Source organism: Aedes aegypti, chromosome 1 (genome assembly GCF_002204515.2).
Source record: "Aedes aegypti strain LVP_AGWG chromosome 1, AaegL5.0 Primary Assembly, whole genome shotgun sequence".
Classification (NCBI taxonomy): Eukaryota; Metazoa; Arthropoda; class Insecta; order Diptera; family Culicidae; genus Aedes; species Aedes aegypti.
The window spans coordinates 79,423,658-79,440,272 of NC_035107.1; the positions used below are offsets into that span (position 1 = coordinate 79,423,658).

The 16,615-nt window shown below is 37.0% G+C and overlaps 1 protein-coding gene across 1 annotated transcript in view; it reads left to right on the forward strand.

The window, feature by feature from the left end:
• LOC23687425 (RYamide receptor) overlaps positions 1–16,615 on the forward strand; it is a 693,865-nt gene that overhangs the window by 95,920 nt on the left and 581,330 nt on the right. Inside the window, exon 4 of the mRNA XM_021840406.1 lies at positions 4,044–4,242. Within this exon, the coding sequence (XP_021696098.1) occupies positions 4,044–4,242 (199 nt within the window). The remainder of the gene's footprint in view (positions 1–4,043; positions 4,243–16,615) is intronic.

The following is a 16,615-nucleotide window of genomic DNA, read 5'->3' on the forward strand; positions in this document are numbered from 1 at the left end:
TTCTAATATTTTTGATGTTTATTTTGTAAAAAAAAGAAGAGAAGAAGATGTGTACTACGATTGTACCCCGTTTGGCATAAAGTCGTTTGGCATAAGGTCGTTTGGCATAAGGTCGTTTGGCATAATGATTGACTTAGAATTAATATCGGAATTTTCGAAGCTTTTACCGAAATCAACACCACCGAGCCCATAGCAAACAATTTTCGTAGATTCTCAATAAGCGTGGTGATTGTTCAGAGATATTCCAAGCTATGAATGTCAAAAATTGTAGTGACATTAGATAGTATAACTAAATATAACTCGTGACGGGTTTGGTGGAAGAAAAATTATCTTCACATCCCAGAACATAGAGTATCTTTGAGCTAGTTGAGATATACTATATTTGAAAATAGTAAATAAGAAAGTTCTTAGTTATTAAGGAAACGCTCATAGAATATTTAGCTGCAGATTAAGTATGTCCCAGGTTGGGACGTAACACTTGATAAAAATTGTTTATAATTGTTTATTTACTTGTACCACCAACAGGCTTCAAAGCCCCAACGATGTCATCTTTAAACTAAATATATTAAAAATTGTCATTCTTACGATCTATCAAAAAACGAACTGAAACTTCGTCGAAGTAGATGGCGAGACAAGTTGAAATCAAAGAGAGCCGCAACTCTATTGAAAAGCCTCTGCAGACCGTAAATAGCGCCAAACATGCTATAATTAGTTCGTTGAAGAGGTAATCTCAGCGTCACGTTATTCCGAAGGGCTCGGGGCTGCTTCACTAAAAGAAGGGGACATTCATTTGCAAAATATTAAAAGCTCTTATCCAAAGATCTATTATCGCAGCATAATTCAAAATAGCCTATGAACGAGAGCAGATTATTGTTCGCTTGAAATGTTTAAGGCTCTATCGCAAAAAAAGTCTTCTCACAGCATAACTCAAATGAACAACACATTTTTTAAAAAAATGTGGCAAAACTTTTATACGATACAATATAAACTTTAATTTTGGAAGTGTACGTCGAAAACACTCTATATTATCGAAAGAAGTGAAAATTTGTGATTGAAATAATATTTTTTCCAGCATATCTTAAAAGGAGATAATGCGTTTGCAAAAAAAAAAGTTGAATATGTGCAGGTTCTAAAGTAATAATCATTCTAACAGCATGTTTTGCAAGAATTGATAAAACAGCAAAATATAAAAATGGTTAACATTTGGCTTAACCCAATAATAAAATTTAAAACAATACAAATATAAAAAACAGCCTATTTTTTAAAGAAGGCAAAATTTATGATTAATACAAGATTGGACGCCAACAATTATAGCGGCATTATAAAACGAAAAGACTTCAAAAATTGCGTTCAGAATTATCGAAGTGATTGTGCTATTTTTCCCCGAATGTCGTTTCTCCGAATGTCAGTTCTCCGAAACTGATAAGCAATCAACAGAAGGAGGCATTCTGTCATTCTCGGCTATACACATGTTGGCAAAAAAGCTGAGCACGGTAAAACTTGAAAGAACCGCCAATTAAATAAAGAAGGGTGCATATCAGATGGCCAGTTCGTTCACCACCCTGAAATGTATAAAGTTACGACAATTATGAGCGCCAAAATCTCTTTGGAGAAGCTGGCTATTCGGGGAACTGGCGTTTGGGGAACTGGCGTTCGGACAACCGACATTCGGGGAAAAGTAGCACAACCCATCGAAGTAACTGAAGTAATCGATTTCTCTTTTCGCTGATAACTTGAGCAAATAACATTCGATAACATTCGATTGCCGCACTTAGGTCAGTTGGAAACAAAAAAATAATTCTAAAAAAATATAGAAAGAAAGTCAAAAAACAGCCTATGTATAAAAGAAGGTGAAATTTATTTAATTTTTAAATCAACAGTTTTCATACATATAATTATGGTAACATCATATTTAAAAATAAATAAATAAAATGTTTGAAGGAAGGGTAGATTTGTGCTAAATATATCAAAATCTTCAGTGCATAAATTTATTCCAATAGCGGATCTCAAAAGAAGAATTAATAATTGAAAGAAGGGTAATTTCTGGATAAATAATAGAATAGTATTGGCAATAACTATCCTAATACGCTTAAGTTTATTCAAGAGCATATGATTGTTGAAATTTCTATCAATTGGCTCCACAACAAGCCTGATGTCAGTAGAAATATTCAATAGAAACGTAAAAACGAATGACATCTTAAGAAATTCTTGGTTTCAGACTCATTATGCCAAACGGCTATTATGCCAAACAACCATTATGCCAAACGACTTTATGCTAAATGAACATTATTCCAAACGACTTTATGCCAAACGGCTTTATGCCAAACGACTTTATGCCAAATGACCTACCACCGTGTACTTCTACAAGTATTTCATGTACAATATTTTATGAGAATTCTATACAAAACTAGTTGACCGAACTAAAAGCAAAATTGTGCCATTCCAAACCATATTATCCCCAACTTCCATTCGGATACCGCATTGTTACAATATAAGCCTCAAATTAAGCAGCTTGTTATATCATAGGATCCATTTGACGTTTCGATAATTGGAGATTTCAAACGTAGTCGCGATAATGGATAGGTGCTCTGTGCAACAATTTAATTTGAAAAAGTTCTCCACGTACCAAAAAGCCTGATAACCACTACTATAATAAAAAAGTAACCACATATAAGTTCGCTTAAATTTTCTACACAATTTAACACACAAATTAATCGTTGTTTAGTCATCTTAATTTTTTTTCGGAAAAGTATTGTGATGGACAAACAATTGTGAAAGTTTCATTGAGATTTACAATTATTCCAATCATCTGCAGTTTTTGCATACTCCCATGGAAATCGAGCTTGTTAACCTCGTAGCCTATATCACGATTGCAAGGTCATGTCAAGAATTTGACGACAGTTTTGTTCCCCCCAATGACTACTTCTACTAATAATTCGTTTCTCTGAACAGCCAATTTCCAGGGAAGCTTCTGGCAAATAGTAATCTTCAATAAGGGTGTGAGATATGTATTTTTAAAAGTTTTGTTATTCAGGGGGCAGGCTATATTGTCCTCTTTCTTCTTCTTTTTTTTTTTTTCTTTCAGGCGTTTCGTCCCAACTGGAAAATGCCTGCTTATCAGCTTAGTGTTCTTATGATCATTTCCACTGTTTTTAAATGAGAGCTTTCTTTGCCAATTGACCATTTTTGCATGTACAACTTTATCGTGTAACAGGTACGAAGATACTCTATGCACGAGGAAAGTCAAGTAAATTTCTTCCTCGACCGGTAAAACCACAACCCTCAGCTTGGTGTTGCTGAATAGTGGCGCGTTTTCCGCTACGGCTTTCTGGGCCCCTAATTGTCCTCTAAGCCCTACTTAAATCCGGGTCTGCTGCGATGGTATGTCGTGGAATTGTTGATACAGACTTTTTAGAAAAGCAATGTTACGCAATAAGTGAGTTAATGAAAGATGATGAGATCATAATCTGCACAACTATCGATCCCCACTATAGAAGAAATTTTAGTGACATTTATCTAAATGTGTTCAATTTCTCACGCCTTCTGATTCGAAACGATTCAATCGATCTGCCTATATTAAAGCTTGTTTCGCATAAATTTAATTATCGAGCCATGATATAGGTGAAAATGTTTTGATAGGTGCTTGCTTTCTTTGATCGATATTGATTATCGAATGAAGGCAATTCCAGCAGTTCCTGAATACATTACTAAAAAAATTGCAGATAAGAAGAAAAATAATCAACTCTAAGATATAGATTCACAAACCATTTGTGTCAAGTTGAGGCTTTTATATCGTTACTAAGATCATAGCTTAAAAGTTCCTCGAAAAACTATTGATTACCTACGACATTGAAGAACTTAAATGATTCGAGAATCACTGCCCGCTAATAATAAAATGTCGAATTCATTATCCTATCCGCCCGTCTTCTTTTTAAGCACCTCTCATAAATATAGACCCTCACCAACCAATTTGCTTTCATTTTCATAACGATTTTTTTTTCGTTCTCGCTTCCCACTCCGTTTTTGTCGGAAAACCAATCCAGCCCAATCTGCAAGGAAATTTGGCCCTCGAAGGAACAGGAGAGCTACTACACGACGACGCTTCTGATGACGCAGTTCGTGATACCGCTCCTGGTGCTGATCTACACCTACACCCGCATCGCGATAGTGGTCTGGGGCAAAAGGCCCCCCGGCGAGGCGGAAAATTCCCGAGACCAGCGGATGGCCAAGTCGAAACGAAAGGTAAGTCGGTGTCTGTTGATTTTCTTCGCCATGCTTAATTTACCGTCGTCGGCTCATTGTGAGGGTATGCAATATGTGTTATTTTCCATGTCGATATGATACGAAACTATAAATGGAATTTCCAGCATTGTTAATGAAGAAAAGAATCGAAAAATGAAAAAGTACCGTGATATCGGGAAACTGATCATTTTAACAGTTTTTCACATCTAGTTTCTGTAATATTACTTATGTTACAAAACTGGATGCAGGATAATTTGATTCATGTTTTGAAATTCTTTTTTAAAAATTACTTTTAATGTTGAAGAATATCTTCAAAAAAAAAAAAAAAAAAAAAAAATCGTTTGATCCAATGGGACCGTAGAATGCCACGGTATTTCGTTTCGATCGGTGTTTCGCGAAATTATTCGAAATGTAACATACCCTTAGCTTGTTCGACTATGTTATTGCTGTAGTTATTTGCCTACGAGGGGTGTCGGCTTAGAAAACTGACTTCTGATAGTTCCAACCCGTATCAGAGGGGTGGGGTGGATTTCCTTGAATGTGCTTATAATTGGAGCCAAATTTCATCGCTACTAATGATGAAAACAACGACGACGACGATGGCTCTGCAACTTTTCGACATGAGAAAGCAAAAGCTCCGAGGGGATGACCTTTTTGTTTTCAACTCTTGCCATTAATCCTGAAAGAGAGAAGCTTTTGCCTGTTTATTATCGTTGGTGGAAATTAATAAATTAGTCTCGGGGTTCGGTTGGGCCCACGATTGATCTCCCCCCAAATGGCTTATTGTGCTCAATAATCGAAAAGCAATGTTGTGTGGAGCTTTGGTGATGATGGTGACGAGTATCGTTTGTTGAAGCTGCGAAAGAGTTATGTTTCGCAAAAAAGGCTTTCCTTTGTCGGAAAAGCGGAAGGCTCGAGTAAATGGGAAAATCTGTTCTGTCATCGACAACTTCTGATGCGATTATCCTTTTTTTTTTCTCGGGGGATGCTTATCATAGGGATTGAACGATGGGATATCAGAAGTGCTGTTTATAGAAGCAACTGTAACACATTGATAATCGATTGTGATTTGCTATCGATTGGTAAATTTGTCGTTCAGACCTACCTTTGCGAATTTGGATCTGAACTCGGAAAATCTGAGCGCAATTTCAATATTTTCACATTTCGCCTGTTCCATTTCCCTACGACGAAAGGGAAAGGAGCGGGTATTGCAAGTCGAGTTGGGATTAAATTATGCAGAAAGACTTTTTGCAAGACCTTGAATGTAACGTTAATGGAGTTTGACAGGTAATTTATGGTGATTAAGGTTGAACTTTGCTGCCGGCAGAACAGATATTATGCCCAACCAGGTGGAACAATCTTAAAGCGATCAATTTGCGTTGCATTATTGAGCGTAACTTTCGTTGGTGAAAACATGTTCAATGTGGAAATTGTTTTCGTGTCATTCTGTTTCGTGGTATTGTCGTCCCCATTGAGACAGAGCCTGCTTCTCAGCTTAGTTTTCTTATTAGCATTTCCACCGTTTTTAACTGAGAGTTTTCTTTGACTCATTTGCCATTTTCGGGGCCCAGATAGCCGTAGCGGTAAACGCGCAGCTATTCAGCAAGACCAAGCTGAGGGTCGTGGGTTCGAATCCCACCAGTCGAGGATCTTTTCGGGTTGGAAATTTTCTCGACTTCCAAGGGCATTGAGTATCTTCGTACCTGCCACACGATTATACGCATGCAAAAATGGTCATTGGCATAGTAAGCTCTCAGTTAATAACTGTGGAAGTGCTCATAAAAACACTAAGCTGAGAAGCAGGCTTTGTCCCAGTGGGGACGTAACGCCAGAAAGAAGAAGAATTTGCCATTTTCGCATTAGTATATCGTGTGACAAGTCCAAAGATACTTTATGTCCTAGTAAGTACACGAAATTTTTATTACAAAAAGATCTTGTATCAACCAAGAATAAAACCCAGCCACCATCAGCATGGCTTTGCTTTGAAGCTGCGGATGTTACCACTTTGCTAAGAAAGCCCACCAGTAATTATTTTATCCCACTTCTTTTTATATTCCAGTTCCAGACTCACAAAGCCGAGCTCATGAAAAAAGAGTAAGGTTTTTTGAGGCAAACGATTCAATATTAATACCGGTTCTCCCACCGGAAAAGCCCATTTCATCGCAATGATCCATTTTTCGACTCTGATCCACATCGTATCTTATCGTTATCTTACTCCTTCATCTGATCTTGCACTTCTTTTGGATTAATGTTTGGTCTTTTGATTCTGTTGCATGCTCTTCTCGGACAAGCGACGGAATCGAGATCAATCGTATTCAGTTCGCGTTCATTCCAGTGTGGATTATCAACTGGTGAGCTCGTTTCATGCTTATGATAACACTTTTTACGTGCTATCGTTACGTTTATGTAATTTTCAAACAAACATTGTTCATAACTTCAAATATCGGCATAAAGCCTTTGTGTCATTTTCAGTACACTCATACTTTTCTTTTTTTTTGTTATTACTAGAAACCCAAGCAGCATTCATTGTAACAAATAAGTCACAGCAACGGCTGCTTAACATATTCAATAGATGCAAAGGATACATTTCAACATGGAAAATACAACTGTGTAACCGAAAAAGCGCAAATAGTCGAGCCTTCTGTAATCTGCTGGTTGTAACTTAAGAAGATTAGTAGCGACTGATATGAACATTTTGGAAAGGTTTGTTCGCATGTATGATTTTTGCGACAAACGAATGGATACAGCGTTGAACCGATGGTTTCATTATGACAGTTTTAAAACCAAACCATGCTTGGAATGAATATCAGCAACAGTTATAAATATGATCTTTGAACGCGTAATTTTACCATAAGTACATCATAAATTTAATATGCAGATTTGAATTGGTGGTGAAATTAATCATTTTACGTGCTCGAAATTGACACGCTCTGGAAATAACGAAAATTTTTCAATTGAATTATACATGGTACCTGCAATGTTAAGGTAATATTACACGTTTTTTTCCTCAATTGATTTTTCTTTAATGCCTTAAGGCTAAGTAGCCCGTCATTCGTTTTGGCAATAATGATGACTTTTCAGCTTGCATTTTAAAGTGATAAAACTCAGTCTTGATAGTTTATATTGACTTAAAAAAGTATCACTGTACGCACTAACATGCATAAAGTATCCTGATACTTTTTCAGCTGTGTCAGTGCTAAACCAACTGATTTTCTTTGATTCGAAATCGTGATATGAATTAGCAACAATCTTCAAGACGTGTACAAATTTCAATGACGGCCTACTTCCCCTTAATAATAAATTAAGATTTATTATCATCTGATGCAATATACACCATCGAGACCATGGAGACAGCTAATCTAAATTTATGATAATTAATGAAAAGTTTTAGAGAGGCTACCAAAGTTGCCATTTTCGCATTCATATATCGTATGGCAGGTACGATTATACTCTATGCCCTGGGAGGTCAAGGAAATTTCCATTACGAAAAGATCCTGGACCGACCGGGAATTGAACCCAGACACCTTCAGCATGGCTTTGCTTTGTAGTCGCGGACTCTAACCACTCGGCTAAGGAAGGCCCCGTTGTTCCTCATGGGACGTTTTACAGGCGTTCTATGCTCCCCATGTGCATTCTTCCGCTTTCCTACTTTTGAGCATCCATGTAATGATGTTCCGTCCACTCCTTGATTAGATGATGTTAGCGATGATGAAGAGGCCGACGTCAGTTCTGATGATGCTTGTTGATAGGATGCAGATGGTATTTTTTTTTAATTTCCTAAAATAGGTAACCGAGTGACGCAACATGACATCGTCTTCGCTTTTAACGATAGTATCGTTTCCAGACTTAATGACGACTTTAAATTTATCCAGCCTAAACGTATGCTACAGTTTTCCGCTATTGAAGTTTTTGATCAGCACTTTAGCTCCTACTTCTATCTTGGAGGCCTTGGTTCTACCTCATTCAATTTGTGCACTATATGATGTAATCTGTTTAAAAAAAAACTGTTTTCTCCATATTTTTCAGACATTTTTTCAGAGATGTGAAATTAGGGTAGCCAACATAGTTTACGAGATCAGCACATAAACTTTTTTGCTGACGCATTTAGGACTACACAATGTTCCACAATGTTTTAGAACAACCGATTTGGAGCAACTTTGCCGAAGAACCCAAATTTCTATCTCTTATGGTTCGCGAGTAATGATTTTTTTTGACAAAAAAGTTAGGGTGGTACAGAAAAGTCAGTTTTTTCTTGATAACTTTTTATACGATAATTTCTCGCAAAAACTTTGTTCCAAGCACTTTTAGAACTTTTGATTGCACAACTTTTTGCCGAAGAAACTACTGAAACTACCGAAGAAATCTCTTATGGTTACAGAGCTATCAGAAATTTTCTTCGAAAAAATGGTTGTTTTCAAATGCCGATATCTCCGAAAGGCGCAAACGGATTTTTAATCTTTTGTCGGCATTAGAAAGATTATTTCTTTCTCTGTTAAATGGTGAAAAAAAAATGTGAGGACGTTTTTTGTTTGAAAAGATTGACAAAATTTTGAAAATGATATGTTTTTCAACCGAAAATTGTCCATAACTTGAAAAATATTCGAGATAGCTCTTTGGTGCCTTCAGCAAAAATGTGCAACATTAGAAGTTCTGGAAGTGCTTCATACAAAGTATTCATAAAAAATCATTGCTTTAAGATATATTCACCATAAACCGAATTTTGTATGGTAAAGAAAGCGAAAAAAAGAGATATTTGCTGGAACAACCGGAATAACTGTATGTAAAGTCATTTAAAATTGAAAATATATGTAACGAAATAAGATTGATCACAGTAAGCGAAATGTTTAGAATTAGGGAAAGTTAGTTGCTGAAGCAGTTTTAACAGAGATCCATGGAACATTGATCCATAAACAGTGTCTTGTTATTTCACGCAACATAATGTTTGTCCAGCTAACCTATGCAGTGGTTGGTTATAAATTGCTACCGCTTCGGCTTACTAAGCAGAAGGTCATGCGTTCAATACCGGTTCCGTTTATTATATTATCAACCCCAAACGATAACAAAACGTATGCTTTGAATAATTCCTTCAAATTACCTAAACCTCCAACAACATACCTCCAACATCCAACCTCCAGCATCCAACTTATCCCATGCAATTCAATCAAATCCAATAAATCTGCCACAACGTATTAGTCAGGGCAGCATTCGCCTGTTGAAAAATGCATGAATCTTGAACAAGGACCAGATATAAATCCCAAATATCTGTCTAAGGTAACGAACCAGAAGGTGAGCCTTGATCACTTGAAAACTGCTTCAACAAATAATTTTCCTTTTTTCAACTCCTTAGATTCCGCTTACTATGATCGATATCAATACATGTGTATTGATTAATACATACAGTTATTCCGATTGTTCTAGCAAATATATCTTTTTTCGCTTTCTTTACCATATAAAATTCGGTTTATGGTGAATATATATGTAAGCGTTGATTTTTTATGAATACTTTGTATGAAGCACTATCAGAACTTTCAATTTTGCATATTTTTGCAGAAGGCACCAAAGAGCTATCTCGAATATTTTTCAAGGTTAGGGACAATTTTCGGATAAAAACATATTATTTTCAAAATTTTGTCAATCTTTTCAAACAAAAAACATCCTCACAGTTTTTTCCACCATAAACAGAGAAAGAAATAATCTTTCTAATGCCGACAAAAGATTGAAAATCCGTTTGCGCCTTTCGGAGATATCGGCATTTGAAAACAATCATTTTTTCGAAGAAAATTTCTGATAACTCTGTAACCATAAGAGATAGAACAGTAGTTTCTTCGGCAAAAAGTTGCGCAATGAAAAGTTCTAAAAGTACTCGGTACAAAGTTTTTGCGAGAAATTATGGTATAAAAAGTTATCAAGAAAAAACTGATATTTCAGTACCACCCTAACTATTTTGTTAAAAAAATCATAACTCGCGAACCATATGAGATAGAAATTTAAGTTCTTGGGCAAAGTTGCTCTAAATTGGTTGTTCTAAAACATTGTGGAACATTGTGTAGTCCTAAATGCGTCAGCAAAAAAGTTTATGTGCTGATCTCGTAAACCATGTTGGCCACCCTAATTTCACATCTCTGAAAAAAAAAAAATGTCTGAGAAATATGGAGAAACTTTGCCGAAGACACCATATATCTAAAATTGACGGTTTAGGCGCAATCATTTTTGTCTTCCTAGATATGGCTTTGGGACCAATGTGCATTGTATTATGTTGTAGAATCTTCGAGATTGATGTGTCGCCTGACATGGTTTGTGCTGATCAAATTTTGGTCCCCAATTGATGCCCCAAGAACTGGTTTTAGGATATTCAAAATAGGCCAAAATGGTTCCAAATGAGCTGGAAGAGTCGAAGTATACAAACACAATAGTTTTGTTTAATGCTTGGTTTAACCCGTATAGGCCTGAGTTAAAGCAAAAATACTGAAACCCTCACTGCTCAGAGAATTCTTAACGGATTCAAATGATTTTTTGTCAGTTCCCTGGCCCATATATCTAGTTTCTAGAAGTGGCCAGAGGAACTCGGAAATATTCGTGTGGCCGGAGTTATTCCGGTGGGTCACTGGGTCAAGTCGGGTAAAAATGGGCTATTTTTTGGGATATGCCAAGTTACTTTTATTTATTTGCAATGACAGTCATTTTAATTTGCAGAAATCATTAAGATCTGATATTCCACATTATAAATGAAGAGTTTTGCATCGTTTAAAATATACCGAATGTGGCCATTCGGACGTTATGCCCGAAAGAACCGGCTATAGATTTGTTGGACACTAAACCGTTTCAATTCTCGAAAAGTAGAAATCAAACATAATTGTGCACTAAAATGCGTTCCCATAAGCTTGGCACAGATGTTCAGATACAAATTGGCCACTTTATCGTAAGTTTGTGGCGTCCCGGGACCCGAAAATGGTCATTTGTAAGATTAATCAAATGCAAAACTCATAGTTATCCAATTCAATCATTTGTCAAAAGGTTTACACTGATGCAGTTTTCTTAAAATTCCGTCATGTAGTGGCCACATTATAACCGACTCCAAAAAATATCTGTGTCTTGAAATTTGCCTACTTCCAGGGGCACAAACACACAGTACCCTCTTCACCCGACCTGACCCAGTGATCCACCGGAATAACTCCGACCACAGGAATATTTCCGAGTTCCTCTGTCCAATTCTAGAAACTAGATATGTGTGCCAGTATACTGACAAAAAATCATTTGAATCCATCAAGAGATCTCTGAGCGGTGAGGTTTTTAGAATTTTTGCTTTCACTCAGGCCTATACGGGTTAATGCATTCAAAATAATTATGGAAATGTTTCAAATGATCTTCGAACAGACCTCACGGAACATCAGTATAAATCCGGAACCGACCATCCAACTAGGGTTCCTTGTACAGGTCATCATTGAAATTGGCTGAAAATTATGAAATATACACACTTAAGGTGAAGATGAGTCGAAGCCAAACCTCAAATTTTCAAGAGCACGGATCTGGAGAACCGAACATCCGTTTGAGCTGAAAACCTAATCGATTGGTCACCACCAGCGAGTGATTAAGTTTTCAACTCAAACGGATGTGTGGTTCTCCAGATCCGTGCTCTTAAAAATTTGAGGTTTGGCTTCGATTCATCTTCACCTTAAACGGTTTAAGAGTTCGGTAAATTAAATTACTGAATTCGATCTGTAACCACCAATACTACCGAATTTCGGTGAATTCTCGTTAATCTGTCAACATTTTTACTGAAGCATCTGTGAATCCCTATCACCACCGACAATGGTAAAATACTCCACTGATGTTTCGGTAATCGATAGACTAGTTTACCGAAATCGGTAAATCTGCAAGTTGACAACATCTCGCTGTCATGTGTGTTTTTTCTGGTGGTGCGTTGAATCCTTCGGAAGTTGTAAACTATAGCATAGCATAGCAACTAAACTATTACGACAAAGGTGAGCATGATAACTTTTGATTTTTTTTGTAACGTAACAAACATGATTATTTGTAGGATCTGCCTGCTATACACTAGCCAGCTATCCGTTTTCTCCTTCTCGTATGAGAGGCAACACGGCGGCTTGTATTCTTTCCATGCTCCTTCCAACAAAGATGGCCTTCATCTTCAGCCGTGCTTGATTCTGAACGTGTCTTGATACTACTCAAATGCGAATTCAATTGCACGACACAATAAAAAAAAATTAGAATGGATATGTAGTAGAGTAATTTTGCCTATATTGTTGCCGTTACTAATTAGAATGCAGGTTTCCAAGGGGAAAAAAACCCGGGGAGCAGGGTTACATATTTTCGGTAATAGATTACCGAAATTTCGGTAGTTTTGACAGCTGCACACAAAAATTCAAATTACAGAAATTTCGGTAATCTATTCGTTCACCGAACTGATTACTGAACGTTCAGCTGTTGAGATTTCGGTGAATAAATTACCGACTTCGGTGATTTGATCTAAGTGTGTAGAGCCAAAATATCACGAAAATTTGGTTGCGAAGTACCTATACTGCAAAGGTTAAAAATTACATCCATTACACGTTGATAGGTAGTAGCAGCCAGAGAATATGATTATACTAGAGAAACGCGGAGAGGATTTTGACTTTGTTTATAAACAATATTTGCAATGACTATCAATAATTAAGGTCATTCAAACAATGTTTTAGTGTGCGTGTCATCCTATCAGTCGCCATCAGAAACCAAGCTTATCAATGACGTCACTTTCGTATCGCTTTTCACTAACACACATCCATGTTCTCTTTTGTGTAACATCCCATTGAGTCTCATTGAATTTGCTCGCTTCTCTATATAAACAAATTCTCTGGTAGCAGCATTTCACAGGACACAGAGCATCCAGATGAGCTCATAGAACTCTCCTTAGAATCTGAATGCTGTCCTCTCCCGATCCTCTTCTGATACACACCAAAAAAATCTTAGATTTACACGTAACGTAATTTTAGCCTCAATCGTGCAAAGCTATTTCTCGTGTACTATTCAATGATAAAACCTATAAACACATATATTATAGACAAAATTGTTACCAAAATCCTTAAAATTAAACGCGAAACGTCTTCTCTCGAAGAATGTTGCATGCAAAACGGCTCGGTTTACATGATTTTCACGCTGAAAATTCAATCAAAAATAATGCACATGGAATGACAAGCCGTCGATCCATCCATGTGCATTATTTTTGACAGAATATTCAGCGTAGAATCATGTAAACTGAGCATTCTTGTTTGCAGTTTCACTTTCAAGATGCAAGAAAGCATGCAATATTGGCGAATGTTGAATGTAAGATCATGAAATGTTTCAGTTTCATTCAAGATTGCAAGCATTTTCGAATGCAATGAGACAGTTTACATCAATTATCGTTGAATGTTCAGTTGCAACTCGTTTTACATGATTATCATAAAAAATTACGTACTATGAAAATTTGAGAATTTTTTGCTGTGCATCACAAACTGGTGGTATCCGCACATAGCAACAAATGTTTTATTCAAACGAAGAATATCTTGGCGAAGAAAATTTTCCAACTTCTGGTTCAACCTGGAGAGGGTGTCGAAGTATATTTCCTGTAGTCCCGAATGAAGAGTGATTTCAAGTTTACTGGAACCTTGACGACTATTTGTTGGTATTACTTTGCGATCTATTCGATATGATCATCAGAGGTACAGTTGTGTTCAGAATAATAGTAGTGAAAGCCGATTTTTTATACAAAATGCTCTTCTTTGACATGCTGTTACTACACAGTTAGAAAAATCCATATAATGTTCCGCTAATTCTAATGCACATGAAGGGAATGCGAAGAATAGCGTAAAACTACACGATGTTAAAAATTCATTCACATACTCTTTCCATCCATGTAAATTTCAAACAACGCGCTACGCTTTGATTGTTGTGATTTGGTTCTCCCTACTGAAGTGAAAAAATGATCGGCAAAATGAGGAAACTTAAGCACGGAAATGATGATATGTTTTCAGATGCCCAAATGACGAGACGTTATTCTCCAGAAGATTATTTTATTTTTGAATTGTTACACATAGATCCTTCAAGAAAAACGTAGAACATCAAACAGTACTGGTTCCAAATCATTGGCTGTCTAGGGTGGGCAAACAGCAACGAAAAAATGAATCGCTCCTGGCTCCCATCGAATGATTCAAGGTTGCAGAAATCACACAAACAGCAGTTCCACTCCAAGTAATCTTGACTTCGAACAACTATCTATCCTTTCGGTTGATATCAGCACTATAGATTAAATTATTTCCACGCCAATTTCAATTTCAACACAGATTGTAAAGTTGACTAGCAGTCAATATGGCGGAGACTGCTGCTTCCAACTTATACTGCCGAAGCTGCGTCAACCTGAGTCAGTGCGTATCGCGTAAATTTGTGATATGTAAGTATGCTAGAATGGTAATGCGGTGAGTGCAATTTTAATTCGATGAAAAAACCGAATTTATCATCAACGACGTCAATTACTGTTATCACCACAAGAATTACTTATGTTCCAACGAGCAATCTATAAATTTCATTCAACGAACAACAATGCATATTAGACATGGGAAAAAAGAATCGGAGCCGTTCAAAAGAACCGAATCACTCATATGAATGAGTGATCTGTGGCTCTTTTTTGACGAGAATCGGGTCATTCGATCAAGAGTCACAAATGAGATCAGATAAAAAGTGACCCTTAAAAAGAACGATCTGATTCTTTTCTCCCACTGCAACACAGTTTGCTGTTTGCCACACATGCAACCACAGTTTGCTGCTCCGTGCTTTCAGCGCTCTCAGCACAGCCAGACAATTTTGCCCCGCCTACTTGCATTACAGGCAAACGAAAGATAAAGAGAGAAAGTGCCCATCTGAACAGCAAAGCGCATAGTTTTGCATCCCTCGTTTAGTACAGGTAGGGGAAATCGGCCGAATATCTTATTCATGTCCGGTTGAATCGTTAGATTCTGGAGAAGAATGTACGAAGAATGAGGAAGCAGTAGATCGTACAACACATGGCACGCAGGTCGCGCAATACGGAATGAACCTTTCATGATTTGTAAGAGTTGTCTGCACCATTTTGCGCCGAGGCCAGTTATAGGAACCTAAAATACCCCTTGATATGGGCGCCGATGGCGGCCTGGTTTCTGCAAGAATTGCTCAGATGACTATGTGATATTTTTCTATGATGTACGATGCGGAAATGATACACGAAATCGAATAATATTCATTTAATTCAACAAATATAGTCATAATTCTATTTGAAACAATTGTTTTGCTTGAAATTGTTGCTTCTTTGCACTTATAGTGGAGCATCACCCAAGCAGCACAGTTTGTTTCAACTCAAGAATAAAATAATCTCTTGAAACTAATCCAAGTTGTCAATGGTTGAAAATATGACTTTCAATTGCACTGAATAGCAACGCAAAAAGCGCAAGAGGTGGAGTCTGTTTGCAACATATTTAAGTTATATCGAAATTCCTAATTTGTGGCAAAATACTTGAGAGAAAAAAAATGAAAACAAAAATATGAACGAGAACCAAACTTCTGACCTCAAGATCACCAAACTCCTCCTCTACTCACTACTCCACCAGCTCTTCGAACAATTGCTACGCCAATGCACTATAAAAGCGACCACATGGCCCATTAATCAAAACTTGTTGCTTATAACTTTACTGCACCCTTCGGAATACAAGTTCATTACTGTCGAAATTAGACCACGCCTGAAATAATCTAAACTTTTTGCAAAAACTTCCGCGCAACATATGAGAAACACCATTCAAACAAACAAACTGTTGCTAGACCATGTTTTCGTTGTTAGATGATACGTAAGGTGCAACTCTACCATATTGCAACTCGATTCAAACAAACAAACTTCTAGCTGTCATACACGTAGTTTAGTGCAACTTGGTCGCAACTGGGATGAATCTTCTTGAGTTGTGGGTATGGAAACGAAAATTGAATGCAAGTTGCGGATGCTTTAAATGAAAGTAATTTGAAACATAACATTAAAACCGGCATTTTGGGAGAAGTTTCAAGAGTTTGTTTGAAAAGTTGCTGGAAACATCTTGACAAACTTGACTTCATTGCTATTTGCAAAGGACATTGGCAGCAAATCTTGTCGTTTCAAAAATGTTGAACGTCAAACAAGACGTGAAATGCGTGTTCATTGGAACGGAAATAAAACTTTATGAGCCTTGATATTGATATGCAACCGAACTAGAACCATGTAAGTTACAGATGCTTTTATTGATACGCGATTGAAACCATTTTTGAAAAGCATCTCTTTGGAAGATGTTTCGTGTGCTACTTGGGCAGTACCCATAGTGGAAAGTCCCTTAAGAAATCAATG